Source organism: Mytilus edulis, chromosome 7, assembly GCF_963676685.1.
Source record: "Mytilus edulis chromosome 7, xbMytEdul2.2, whole genome shotgun sequence".
In the NCBI taxonomy this organism is placed as follows: Eukaryota; Metazoa; Mollusca; class Bivalvia; order Mytilida; family Mytilidae; genus Mytilus; species Mytilus edulis.
The window spans coordinates 10,240,518-10,255,950 of record NC_092350.1 but is presented as its reverse complement, the minus strand read 5'-3'; the positions used below and the strand labels follow the sequence as shown (position 1 = coordinate 10,255,950).

The 15,433-nt window shown below is 32.8% G+C and overlaps 1 protein-coding gene across 1 annotated transcript; it reads right to left on the bottom strand.

The window, feature by feature from the left end:
* Positions 1–11,982: 11,982 nt before the first annotated feature.
* On the bottom strand, positions 11,983–13,741 carry LOC139529905 (neuronal acetylcholine receptor subunit alpha-6-like). Its single transcript, XM_071325867.1, has one exon. The coding sequence runs from the start codon at positions 13,413–13,415 to the stop codon at positions 12,243–12,245; it is 1,173 nt and encodes a 390-aa protein (XP_071181968.1). The 5' UTR covers positions 13,416–13,741; the 3' UTR covers positions 11,983–12,242.
* Between the last annotated feature and the right edge of the window lie 1,692 nt (positions 13,742–15,433).

Here is a 15,433-nt window from a genome sequence, read left to right as displayed (position 1 = left end):
TATTTATCTACACACTTAATTCTGGGTTATGTAACATGGTTAGTAGTTTCAAGTTGTGGCATTAATATGTACTGTTTATGAAGAATAGACATTCAGCAGTGGCATAGTAGCACTATCAGTGAAAAACACAACATTCGGCGTATCGTTACCAATGCAGTACCTAGAACTAAAATTCATATTTGATGATATAAGTCTGGTCTTTAATTTTCTTAGTGTGTCCTATTCCCGAAAGTGACGATATGACTGAGTATGAATTTGCATGGATGATAATATTTCGCTCTACTTGAAGTTCGTACCATCGCACCAGTTTGTGTTTGTTAACTTGTTGTGTCAATCCCAAACTGGTTTACGACATTTAAACATAGTTAAATTACTGTCTCCTTAATCTATAGTTACATCAGGACTGTTATTGATAAACCGTTATCAAAGAGATATGTCTCGCATTTTTGTAATTTTGATAATGAAAATATTGAAATTAAAATAGCTTTACTATAACATATAAATTATGCTAATATTCAAAGTCGATGAACTATGACTGAAGGTACATGGCTAAACAATCTCCATGGAAATGATATGTGCCAATGTTTAAACAACTGCATACCAAATACCATTGAATTATTATAAGTTGTTCGCTTTTTCAACAAGCCTGAAAACAAATATTAACTTGTAAACTATGTAAAAGTTTCAAAGTCAATGAATCATGATGAGGGGGATAGGTTTATATAATCTGAAAGGAAACGATACTTGCAAACGGCAATAAATTTACATAACAAATAAAATTTACTTAACCTTAGCAGTACATCTTAAACTGATCTAATCACCAAGTAATACATGTAAACTAAGCAAAAGTTTCAAGTCAATTGACCATAATTAAAGGAGCAGGGCCAAATATTCTCAATGGAAATGAATGCTATTCCTTACACAACTGAATACCAATTATCATTGACCTTCCACCTAATGGGTTCCCTTGATCTGATCACAAACTTTTACTTGAACTTTTGGTCCTCGATGCTGTTTAACTTTGTACTTGTTTTGGCTTTCAAACTTTTGTATCTGAGCGTCACTAGTAAGTCTTGTGTGGACAAAACGCACTTCTGGCGTATTAAATCTTAAACCTGGTGCCTTTTGTTAGCTATTATTCGTGTGTTTCTTTGTCAAATGGGTTCTCCAATGTATTTGTATTGTAGTCCTGTAATGTTGTGTTGTCATTTTAATGTTATATTTAACATGGCCATAAAAGAGGGAGGTTCTGCATGCCACAAAACCAGGTTTAACTCACCATTTTTTTCTTTAAAAAATGTCCTTTACCAAGTCAGGAATATGGTCATTGTTATATTATAGTTCGTATCTGTGTGTGTTACATTTCAACGTTGTGTTTCTTTTGTGTCGTTTGTTTCCTCTTATATTTGAGTGTGAATTTACATCATTATAAGACGTGTCACGGTACTTTTCTATCCCAAATTCATGTATTTAGTTTTGCTGTTATATTTGTTACTCTTATCGGATTTTGTCTAATGCTTAATTCGTTTCTGTGTGTCTTACATTGTAATGTTGTGTCGTCATTCTCCTCTTATACAGTTAACTCTCGTTGTCTCGAACTCGGTTGACTCGAAATTTCGGATGAGTCGAAGTTTTCACGTGGTCCCGAACTTTATTCCATACAAAAGTATGTAATTCGACTCCTGATGAGTCGAAATTGGATGAGTCGAAATTTCGGTTGAGTCGAACTAAATTTACGGCCCCAAGGATAACAAAAGCATTCAAAATTCATTTTTTATCTCGAACTAATACACATATGTCAAAACATGACCTCCGGGATTTAACTGGATTGAAGAGTTAATCTGACAATACACGTGTAATTAAATTTCCGGTCACTGACCACTGTATTGATTTATGACATGCTATTTCCATGAGTGTTTACCCAAGATTATCTTTTATAGAATTTTTATAAATAATTAGTGTTACATTGTTAATGTTCATGAAAAAGTATTTAAAATGTTTACAAAACAATTTAGTTTTGATTTACACTAATGAGCTTGGGTGTGTATAAAGTGAGGATTATGGCTTCCGTTGGTGATCACCTAAAAACTACTCAAACGGCGTCTTTAATCTTGTTATATTTTCTTTTGAAAAGAAAGAGTGAGATAAAACAAAATGAATAGAAATCAAATTTTTTTAAATCTCTTGTATCCGAGAATAAACAATTTTGTCAGCTATAATTAACCGACCTGAATAACGAAACTATCGATTGGAAATTGCTCTCTTGGAAAAGCCATAGGATTTTTTTTATTTATTGATACAATTGAATAAGTAAAAATAATGTCATTATAATAATAAAAGACGGTGACATACAAATACATCAATCTGATACTAGAATATCGATCCCCTTACCATATTCAACCGGATTTATTTTAGCTTTACCAAGCTAAGCAAGAGTTGTGTCCCTTAGATTGTCGAACTTCCGGTGTTCGTTTGAGTCGAACTACGTGTATCTCGAAATATTTCTCTGGTCCGGCTGACTTCGACATAACGAGAGTCGACTGTATTTAATGCGTTTCCCTTTGGAAACTTAATAAAAGTTACAAAATCAATATACCATGACTGAGGTGGCAGGGCCAAATAATCTGCATGGAAATGAGATAAGCCAATGCTTACACAACTGCATACCAAATATCATTGACATACAACTTGTGGTTCACCATAAATAAAGGCAACAGTAGTATACCGATGTTCAAAACTCATAAATCGATATAAAAAAACAAATCCGGGTCAAAAACCAAAACAAGACCTAATCACAAACTAATACATTGTTGACGCCGCAGCTGTCGCCGCAAACAGCATGCCTATGTCTCGCTTTTCGACTCCGCCAAGGCGAGACAAAAATGGTGTATAACAATCTTCATTTATCTCATTTTATATTAATTTTAAAACTTTGATCAAATTAAAAAAATATCTTTATTTACTTTTATTTTTCCGATTGCTCATATGTTTGCATACTTGTGTTTGTTTATGATTAATAAATGGGATTGCATTAGTCTCCATTGGCGTCAATGATTGCCACATAAACTGCTCATTTGTTTGTCCAAACAATTATTCCTTGTTGATTTAAATACTTTTTGTTGTAATCAAGAAGACGAATGATACACTGACTGCGAGTACAACAAACGAAGTTATTAAAAGAATTATATCAAGTGCTTTACATATGTCACGCCACGAAATATCGTGCTTGTCATTATCAATCAAACTGTCACACGCGTTCAAATCTGCATTATGAACATCTGATTTGTTATTTTGCACTTTCTGTCTTTTTCAAATCATTCTGTCTGTCTACAGCACAGTATTATCCACTTTATATAACTCGTTATTCGGCGATTCTTATTTATAAACTGAAGTCGAAGGCAAAGCATTGTACTCAAACATATCATTCTGTAAAAATGTTAAGGTATTTGTATTGTTATAGTCTACTGTGTTCCAAGTCATTCTTGAATCATGCCATGTAATTCTAAAAAATCCAATGACGGCAAATTTTCCGTTTACTTCGTCGAATTCCTGAATAGCCCCCAAATTAAAAGACACATTAACGCATGTAGTCAATGACTGGTCATCTCCAGGTCTAATCTTTGTATTGTAGTCCAGGGATAGGTTTGAATAAAGTCTTTCAATATCAGATAGTGTAGAACTAGAAATAAAATCGTTTCGGTAATAAAGTGTATCGTCAGGTAGTAGGTATTCCTATGGGCACTAACTGTGTCCCTTTAATAACAGATTTATTTCTATATTGCTATGAATCTCAGTTCATGACCAAACTCAGTAAAGACCCATCATTGTTATATTTGGTTGATACATTCAAAAATACCTACCGTTATCTGGATGATATTTTTTCGTTGAATAATTCAGAGTTCTCTAAATATACTTCCGAAATTTACCCAAAAGAACTGACTTTAACTAAATCTAACATAAACAGCAGCAGTTGTCCTTTTTTACATTTAGATATTTCAATTTCAAACGAGAAACTTCATACTAAATTTTACGACAAAAGAGACAATTTTTCATTTCCTATTGTTAATTTTCCTTTTTTAGACGGCGATGTGCCTTTGGCTCCATCATACGGTGTTTATATATCCCAACTCGTTCGGTTTGCCCGTGTGTGTTCTGATGTCATAGATTTTAACGAACGTAATCAATACATCACTTGGAAATTGTTGTGTCAGGGATTTCGATACAATAAATTACTTAAAACTTTTACTAAATTCTTTCATAGATACAAAGATTTGATTAGTAAATTTGGCTGTACCTGTAGAAAACTTATTAAAAATGGTATTTCACATCCTAAATTTTATGGTAATATTGTACTTAAAGCGAGGAAATCACTTTGTGATCCTTGTAAACTTATCTAACCTTTAAACAAACTTTTAAGTTAGGGTTATCGTACCAATATTGTAATTAGATCTCTGAATATAGTTTACATTGGCACTAATATCGATTTTGTCATTAGCAAATTAAAACATAACTAAATTGTGTCTTCTTTTGAGGCGGGATGTATAGAGACACAGACGCGTTGATTTTTGTCTCTGTAGAAGTCGCTCCTCGCTATCCTACTGCCTGTCGATACATTTATTTTTGGCATTGAACAAGTCATGTCTTCTCTGACTGTTCATGACGTTAAAATGCTAAATCCCTGGGATGTGTTTTAGTTGATTTTAGTCTCTGATGCATGATTTTTTATTATTTATTGTTTTTGGCTTTTATCTAGCTGTCAGTAACTGCGAGTACTCTCAAATCGTGTTTTCTTTTTAATTCGACCTGTTGATACTGTTTAAAATACCTTTTTGTTATTTTATATTAATATGGAACTTGTCTATATACCAGCTTTGATTATTTGGAATATCTTCTAATTTTCACTACATTTGTATAAACTTCAAGATTTACCTGTATTATTAAAACCGGTTTTTTTTCAAATGTGATAATTTTCGTAGGGTTAAATATTTCGCAGTGGTGTCTTGCCATGGCTTTGTTTGGACTTATTTGTTTGTTTTTTGGCCTTGAATTTTTATCCCTAATATTTTATTAACTGTGCATTTACATTCAGATATCGCAGATCATATTTATTCGTTCATAGTGTATTAATTTACGTTTTTTGATTGAGTTAAGCCTGCCAATTGATATTTTATCGTATGTGTTTCTATGTTGTGATGTTATGCTATTGTTTCAGAAAAAGGGAGAAGGCTTTTTTTTTACCATTAAAACGTTTAATCCAATCCCGCTGCAAATGTTTGCACCGACCTAAGTCAGGAATCTGATGTACAGTAGTTGTCGTTTGTTTATGTAATTTATACGTGTTTCTCGTTTCTCGTTTTTTTATATAGATTAGACCGTTGGTTTTCCCGTTTGAATGGTTTTACACTAGTAATTTTTTGGCCCTTTATAGCTTGTTGTTCGGTGTGAGCCAAGGCTCCGTGTTGAAGGCCGTACATTGACCTATAACGGTTTACTTTTTTTAAATTGTTATTTGGATGGAGGGTTGTCTCATTGGCACTCACACCACATCTTCCTATATCTATTGTCATTGTTGAGCATGAGAAGTTGAAATATGATTAATCCAATCCATACCATCTTTCAGACTGTAAAGAACATTTTCATAAATGTATAATCAAACATGCTTATCAATTGCATTACATTTTCCTGTTTTCAAATGATCGATGTCGTCAATACTTGCTCTATATTTTCAAGCTGTAACGACTTTTGAATTGTAAATGCATCCAATTAAGTAACACACAGGAACGTCCATCCTTCTCCACTTAAATGACTATACAAACATCTGTTGATGGTATCATTGTTGTGTAATCAATTAGTCACTAATCATTATATTTATCAAATTAGTACACATTTTGTTTGATATTGTATCATTGCATTTCAAATGCATGACAAATAAAGCAGCAGCAACTAATATATTGTAGTCTTAATTTAAAGTAAACTTCGAAATTAACAGATTGATTTGATTTTGTTTCATCATATAATGATAGTAATAAAATGCATTACTTCTTTTTTTCTTATTACATAATATCAACTAATTAGGCTTGAACATGGATTCCTAAGTTTTTAAGTATAAAAATTAGTGTGCTATTTGTTTCTGTGAATTGTGTTGCATTAGATGATATACTATTGACGAATCAAATCTCAATCCGTTTGGAGTTTATGCGATACCCATATGATATTAATTTTAACCTTGATTTGTCTCTTGATTTAAGAGATCTGAATATCACTCACCTACTGTCGCCTTGATCTATATGTCTATATTATGGAAGTTACTTGGTTTTTCCTAGCGCTCAACTACTGTCGCCCTAATCTATATGTCTATATTATGGAAGTTACTTGGTTTTTCCTTGCACTCAACTACTGTCGCCCTAATCTATATGTCTGTATTATGGAAGTTACTTGGTTTTCCTTGCACTCAACTACTGTCGCCCTAATCTATATGTCTATATTATGGAAGTTACTTGGTTTTTCCTTGCACTCAACTACTGTCGCCCTAATCTATATGTCTATATTATGGAAGTTACTTGGTTTTTCCTTGCACTCAACTACTGTCGCCCTAATCTATATGTCTATATTATGGAAGTTACTTGGTTTTTCCTAGCGCTCAACTACTGTCGCCCTAATCTATATGTCTATATTATGGAAGTTACTTGGTTTTTCCTTGCACTCAACTACTGTCGCCCTAATCTATATGTCTGTATTATGGAAGTTACTTGGTTTTTTCTTGCACTCAACTACTGTCGCCCTAATCTATATGTCTATATTATGGAAGTTACTTGGTTTTTCCTTGCACTCAACTACTGTCGCCCTAATCTATATGTCTATATTATGGAAGTTACTTGGTTTTTCCTTGCACTCAACTACTGTCGCCCTAATCTATATGTCTATATTATGGAAGTTACTTGGTTTTTCCTTGCACTCAACTACTGTCGCCCTAATCTATATGTCTATATTATGGAAGTTACTTGGTTTTTCCTAGCGCTCAACTACTGTCGCCTTGATCTATATGTCTGTATTATGGAAGTGACTTGGTTTTTCCTTGCACTCAACTACTGTCGCCTTGATCTATATGTCTATTTTATGGAAGTTACTTGGTTTTTCCTTGCACTCAACTACTGTCGCCCTAATCTATATGTCTATATTATGGAAGTTACTTGGTTTTTCCTAGCGCTCAACTACTGTCGCCTTGATCTATATGTCTGTATTATGGAAGTGACTTGGTTTTTCCTTGCACTCAACTACTGTCGCCTTGATCTATATGTCTATTTTATGGAAGTTACTTGGTTTTTCCTTGCACTCAACTACTGTCGCCCTAATCTATATGTCTATATTATGGAAGTTATTTGGTTTTTCCTTGCGCTCAACTACGATCGCCTTAAACTATAGTCTATATTATGGAAGTGACTTGGTTTTTCCTTGCGCTCAAATCTGTCGCCCTAATCTATATGTCAATATTTTGGAAGTTACTTGGTTTTTCCTTGCACTCAACTACTGTCGCCCTAATCTATTGTCTATATTATGGAAGTTACTTGGTTTTTCCTTGCGCTCAACTACTGTCGCCCTAATCTATATGTCTATATTATGGAAGCTACTTGGGTTTTCCTTGCCCTCAACTACGGTTGCCTTCATCTATAGTCTATATTATGGAAGTTACTTGGTTTTTCCTTGTGCTCAACTACTGTCGCCCTAATCTATATGTCTATATTATAGAAGTTTCTTGGTTTTTCCCTGTGCTCAACTACGGTCGCCTTAATCTATAGTCTATATAATGGAAGTTACTTGGTTTTTCCTTGCGCTCAACTACTGTCGCCCTAATCTATATGTCTATATTATGGAAGTTACTTGGTTTTTCCTTGCGCTCAACTACTGTCGCCCTAATCTATATGTCTATATTATGGAAGTTACTTGATTGGCAAATGAAAATATCATGTATCTAGCTGAGACATAAAAACAATATCTCTAATTTTGAAAATAGAAAGGGTAGATTGTATAAACATTGCTTAATTGGTGAGAAAGATTTATTTCACTTTTTTTTCAAAAATGCACCCACAGAAATATGCTGTACTTGTTTGAACATTCGATATCGTTGTTAACCTTTAACCAGGAAATCTACAATAATTTGGAACTCCACAAATAACAGTGAGTTCACAGTAGTTGCAAAAGGTGTTAGAAATTCACTTTCATATCAATGAGCAGCTGGTACCAAATTTAAACAAACTTCTTCCACAGGCATAAGATAGGAATAGAATACCATCAAAATCTATTATCTTTTGTTAATATTATTCAGGAACTATTTATGCAAACATATTAAATTCAATTCTGGGCAATTTGGTTCCTGTGAAAAGTTGGTGATAGATGATAAACATAGTGGGTATACTTTCTTCTAGTAATTCTCACTACCAGACAATACTAGAATACTCTAACATATTAAGATTCTGGACTGATCTCCATTTGTCAACTTTTACTGCCTAAAAATAGATAACAAAGTCTAAAGGAATGTGGCATATTTTATTTACCATTACATTTAAAATCTTCAACAGTAGAAAACACTCAAATTTTTTGTCTAAAATCTATAAACTAAGCACCAAAATTTACAAACTTTTTTTTTAAGTAGAAAGTGTAAAATGTTTTTCAGATCATAATATTTGTACTATCTAATATCTATGGCAAAACAAACTTAATGTACAACTATCTCCTTGTAATATAAAGATACACAACCATCAGAAATAAATTTTTAAGAAATAATACACGTTAGGTATTAACATGGTAACACTATCAAGGGTAAAGTACCTTTTATGAGGTTTTCCAAAACACTTTAAGCAATATATGGGGTTTTAAGAAAGATTTGGACAACATTCTAATGTATGTTCATGTTAGAGTCAATAAATCTGTCCAAAAGAAAATATGTTTGGAACTATTTCAAGTCTTTTTCTTGCTTTGATCAACATTGTTACAAGCATCAATAATATTGTGCAACATACATTGGATGAGTATTAAATACGGATATATTCTGGAATTGACTGACTCAAAACAAAGTATTACTTAAAACAAAATTAACCATTAACAATCTAAAATTACGTAACATTATCCTTATCATGAAAAAAACTTATTCCTCAATTGATGTAAAATATATAGCAAAATCATCTTTACATTAAAAAAAAAAGAAACAATACTTAATGTGCACTATTTAATATGTGCCTAGTATACAAAACTCTTTATTACTTAGATATCTTGTATAATTTCCAAATATAAATGACTTTGTGTACATTTTAATACATATGACATTTATTTGGTTTGATCAGATGCATCATCAAATATGCTTAAATTTACATGATCTAAGTAAACATAAGTATACAAAAATATGAATGCATATGAAATTTCATCATGAGTATTCTTAATAAGTTTTTAACTTTACTGGTTTTGTGACTATTTGATTGATAAACTCTATTCAATATTTGTAAAAAAAAAAAGCATAAAATATATGTGATAATAAATTCACTTAGAAGTAGGTTTTATAGAAGCAACAAATTAAACAACTGAATCTACCCTAACACAATAGTGTATCCTAAGGCTAAAAAGAGAAAGAAAATACTAATTGGGAAATAAAAATCACAAATCAAATAAAAGAAGACAACACCATGACAAAAAGCCAAAATTCTGATAAGTTTTTAATCAATTTAGTTTTTAAAATTTCTCTCTCTACACACACACACACAGTTGTAGTTTATTTATCTCTCTACACACACACACACAGTTGTAGTTTATTTATCTCTATGACACATTTTGATGGCTTTCTATATCTCATTAGTATCCGTATGGGAATCGTTCATAAAGATCACTGCTATGTCAAATAAGAGATGTCTAAATAAATCAAACTACCTACGCTATAACTATAAAAAATTTAATTATGGAACTGTGATTTGTTTTCACGATAATAGCCCAAAAATAGGTAAAAATCGATGAAAAATGGGAAAATCATCAAAATTTCAAAAGGCCGTAGCAAAAAAAGAAGTGCACCACCATATGATTTTTTCTTCACCAATTATTTTGTTACAGTCTTATAAACCCAAAAATCAGGTTAAGAAAAAAAGTTTAATTCTAGAAATGTTTGGCTCCTCAGAGGTGTGCATCCTTAACAAAATTTGTTTTGTCTGAACAAATGCATACCAAAGCAATGTATGATTTTACCCGCCATGTAAGGGCGATAGACAAAAAAAAACATGTTCAAGGAAACGGTCAGATATCGGTAAAATAATAATAAAAAGATGCTCTACATATTATTACAAGAAGTCCTATGAGTGTAGATATAAGCATAGTGACGAATATAAAACAACAGATTACCTTAGCTGTATTTGGCAAAACTTTTGAGAATTTTTGTTCTTAATGCTCTTCAACTTCGTACTTTATTTGGCCTTTTTCACTTTTTGGATGCGAGCGTCACTGATGAGTCTTTTGTAGACGAAACACGCGTCTGGCGTATATATAAAATTAAGTCCTGATATCTATGATGAGTTTATTTACAACAAAAACAAATATTTACAAACAACTAGATTAGGCATCATGATTCTCACCAAAATATTGAGGTTCACCTAGGTGCTCAGGTAGGGTAAATATTTCTTGTTCCGTAAGTGGCATCCGTCGTTATCTTCTTGCAAGCAAACATATCTGAGAAATATATTAATTGATGGTGTATCGAATCATGATTGCATAAGATGTCTGAAAACTTCCAAAGTGGTGATATTAAATTTGGCAATTGGAACCCTTAATAAAATCGATTAACATTGAGCCGAAGTCCTCTATCAAGGAAATCATGAGGGGAAATGCGAGTTCTTAAACATCGTACTAAGTGGGAGATGTGTATTTCATACACAGGCTCATGTGTAATGTAGCTACACAGGATTACAAAATTCATTATGGGAAAATTGAAACTAAATCTCATGTTGCTTCATTTTGTTTTCAACCAACCATAATAGTTCGTCTCACGTCAGCAATACAACAGGTGCTACATGATCACACTTGAGCAACTTCGATTCCCCCCGGCTTTGTTGGTGGGGTTCGTGTTATTCAGTTTTAAGTTTTCTTTGTTGTGTTTTGTAAAATGTTGTTAGTATTTTGAACTGGTTTTTGATACCATTACAATAAAACCCGGATCAAAAACTAAAACTGTCAGGTTCCACAGAATGCTTCTTTAATTGTATTGAAACTAGCATTCGATTTTGTTTAAATAGTATAAAGAACATAAAATTAGAAAACTAGAATTCAAATGTTAAAAGAACCTAATAGTGGATAAAAAGATGCATAACCTCAATAGGTTTGAAAATTTTCAGGTCTGCATAAAAAATAAGTAACAGTAGATTACTCTATTGTGGAACCATTTTTATATCTTATCTCTTTATTTGGTGTATGAAAAAAATTGAAACTACTACTATTTGTTCTTTTATTTTGGTAAATTATTTTTCAACACACTTAATTCTGGGTTATTTAACATTTGCTAGACATGGTTAGTTGTTTCAAATTATGGAATTAATATATACTTTTTATGAAGAAAAGACATTTAGCAGTGGAATAGTAGCATTATAAGTGAAAAACACAGCATTCGGGGTATCGTTACCAATGCAATACCTAGACCAAAAATTATGGGTATTTGACCGGGCTGATATGAGTCTGGTCTTTAATTTTCTAAGTGTGTCCTCTTCCCGATTGTGACATTATGACAGAGTATGAATTTGCATGGAGGATGATATTTGGAGTTCGTACGATCCCACCAGTTTGTGTTTGTTAACTTGCTGTGTCACTTCCAGATTGATTTACGACATTTGAACATAGTCAAACTACTGTCTCCTTAATCGTTGGTTACGGGACTGATATTAAAAATGATGTGAGAAAATCTGCATTCATCTCATTTTATATTGATTGGGCAAGTTTTGATCAAATTTAAAAAAAAAATCTCTGTATTCACTTTTATTTTGTCGATTGTTCATATGTTTGCATACTTGTGTTTGTCTATGATTAATTAATGGGGTTGCATACGTCTCCATTGGCGTCAATGATTGGCACATAAACTGCTCATTTGTTAGTTTAAACAATCATTCCGTGTTGATTTAAATAGTTTTCGTTATTATCAAGAAGAATAATGATACACTGACTGAGAGTACAACAAACGAAGTCATTAAAAGAATTGTATCAAGTGCTTCACATATATCACGTCACGAAATATCGTGCTTGACTGTCCCTTTGGTATCTTTCGTCCCTCTTTTATCATCAATCAAACCGTCGCACGCGTTCAAATCTGCATTATGAACATCTGATTTGTTATTTTGCACTTCAACCAAACTTTCTGTCTTTTTCAAATCATTCCGTCTACAGCACAGTATTGTCCACTTTAGATAACTCGGTATTGTGTTATTCTTATTTCTAAACTGAAGTCGGACGCAAAGCATTGTACTCAAACATATCAATGAACTGAAGACGAGGTCAAACATAAGAAAATATTCAAGCAACGACATCGGCTCAGATGTTTTCGGTAGATGATTTCCGATCAGAGACAAAAACACAGATATCGCCAATAATACCGTGATAGCGTAAGAAACTCTTTCCCCGGAGTCTGGTGGTAACAAAAATACGCATGAATTTAAAACCATTAAAAATATAACAGGAAGGACAATGTTGATGACATAAAAACCTGGACGTCTCTTCATTGACACTGACATATCAATTAATGACAAACCAGTAACTTCGTCTTCTATGTCATCGAAAGTTGTTGACGTTATCCGCCATGTTCCGTGTTCCGAATAATAATCCAGTTTGACGCCAGAAAATGACTGTAATAAAATTTCAAACGGAAAAGTTCCCCAAGCCATCAAACGTATTGTACAAATCTGTTCGTCAAACGGGAAGTAAGTTATATCCACACTACATGAACTAATTAAAATTTCACCTGGTGTCCAGTATGCAAGTCCGTTGCTGAAATATCTTACCGTCATGAAATCATTTCCAATCTGGTCAATTTTAAAAAACGGATTTGTAATAACAAGTGTTGGTGTCCATATATCTTCCTGTAAAAACGTTACGGTATTTGTATTGTTATAGTCTACTGTGTTCCAAGTCAATCTTGAATCATGCCATGTAATTCTAAAAAATCCAATGACGGCGAATTTTCCGTTTACTTCGTCGAATTCCTGAATGGCCCCCATATTAAATGAGACATTAACGCGTGTAGTCAATGACTGGTCGTCTCCTGGTCTAATCTTTTTATTGTAGTCCAGGGATAGTTTGGAATAAAGTCTGTCAATATCAGATAGTGTAGATCCAAAAATAAAGTTTTCATTGTTGAGCATGAAAAGTTGAAACAATATTATGTTAAAGCCATTCCATGCCATCTTTCAGACTGTAAAGAACATTTTCATAAATATATAACAAACATTCTTATCAATTGCATTACATCTTCCTGTTTTCAAATGATCGATGTCGTAAATACTTGCTCTGTATTTTCAGGCTGCAACGACCTTCAAATTATAAATGTATTCAATTAAGTAACACACAGGAACGTCCTCCCTTCTCCGCTTACACGACTGTACAAACATCTGTTGATAGTATCAATGCTGTGTAATCAATTAGTCACTAATCATTGTAATAATCAAATTAATCAAAACCTCTTATTCGATATTGTATCATTGCATTTCAAATGCATTTCAAATAAAGCATCAACAACTGCTATATCGTTGTCTTGGTTTAGTTAACGTCGAAATAAACAGATAAATTTGTTTTTGTTTCATCATATATAATGATAGCAATAAAAATCATTACTTATTATTTTCATAATATATATTATCACTGAACTAGTATATATTTGTTTAGGGGCCAGCTGAAGGACGCCTCCGGGTGCGGGAATTTCTCGCTACATTGAAGACCTGTTGGTGACCTTCTGCTGTTGTTTTTTTTCTATGGTCTGGTTGTTGTCTCTTTGACACGTTCCCATTTCCATTCTCAATTTTATCAATTAATTGTCAAGTTTTACTCTGATACACATTACTTCCCTTTAGTGCTAGCTTACTTGATACTGAATATGACTGCAAGGCTTTTGTTATAAAAAGAAGGCAATTTCATAGAATATATAAAGTAAAATCATAATTATTTATGTGGTTTGTTAACGTAACTAATTTGCCATAAATGAATAAATAAATATATTACCCTTACATAACAATACGTTCGCTTCTTTATCATTAATTCGTAATTAATATCGAATTGTGTAAATGATGTATTAGTTCGTTACTCAATATGAATTAATTTTAAAGAAATAAGAGGAGAAATTATTAATTCGAAGTCAGGAACATGATAGCTGTTTTCTTTACGTTCTTTTTGCCAACTATTATCTCTATCAATTAACGTAGGCCTTACATGGATTCCTTGGTTTTCAAGTATAAAAGTATTTTGCTATTTGTTTCTGTGAATTGTGTTGCATTTAAGCAGGAGATGGTACGCTGTTGACCCAACAAATCTCAATCCGTTTGGAGTTTATGCGATACCTATATGATATTAATTTTAACCTTGATTTGTCTCTTTCTATCAATTTAAGAGATTTGAATATCACTCAGCTACTGTCGCCTTCATCTATATGTCTATATTATGGAAGTTACTTGGTTTTTCCTAGCGCTCAACTACTGTCGCCTTCATCTATATGTCTATATTATGGAAGTTACTTGGTTTTTCCTAGCGCTCAACTACTGTCGCCCTAATCTATATGTCTATATTATGGAAGTTACTTGGTTTTTCCTTGCACTCAGCTACTGTCGCCTTCATCTATATGTCTATATTATGGAAGTTACTTGGTTTTTCCTTGCACTCAGCTACTGTCGCCTTCATCTATATGTCTATATTATGGAAGTTACTTGGTTTTTCCTAGCACTCAACTACTGTCGCCTTCATCTATATGTCTATATTATGGAAGTTACTTGGTTTTTCCTTGCACTCAGCTACTGTCGCCTTCATCTATATGTCTATATTATGGAAGTTACTTGGTTTTTCCTAGCGCTCAACTACTGTCGCCTTAATCTATATGTCTATATTATGGAAGTTACTTGGTTTTTCCTTGCACTCAGCTACTGTCGCCTTCATCTATATGTCTATATTATGGAAGTTACTTGGTTTTTCCTAGCGCTCAACTACTGTCGCCTTAATCTATATGTCTATATTATGGAAGTTACTTGGTTTTTCCTAGCGCTCAACTACTGTCGCCTTAATCTATATGTCTGTATTATGGAAGTTACTTGGTTTTTCCTAGCGCTCAACTACTGTCGCCTTAATCTATATGTCTGTATTATGGAAGTTACTTGGTTTTTCCTAGCGCTCAACTACTGTCGCCTTAATCTATATGTCTATATTATGGAAGTTACTTGGT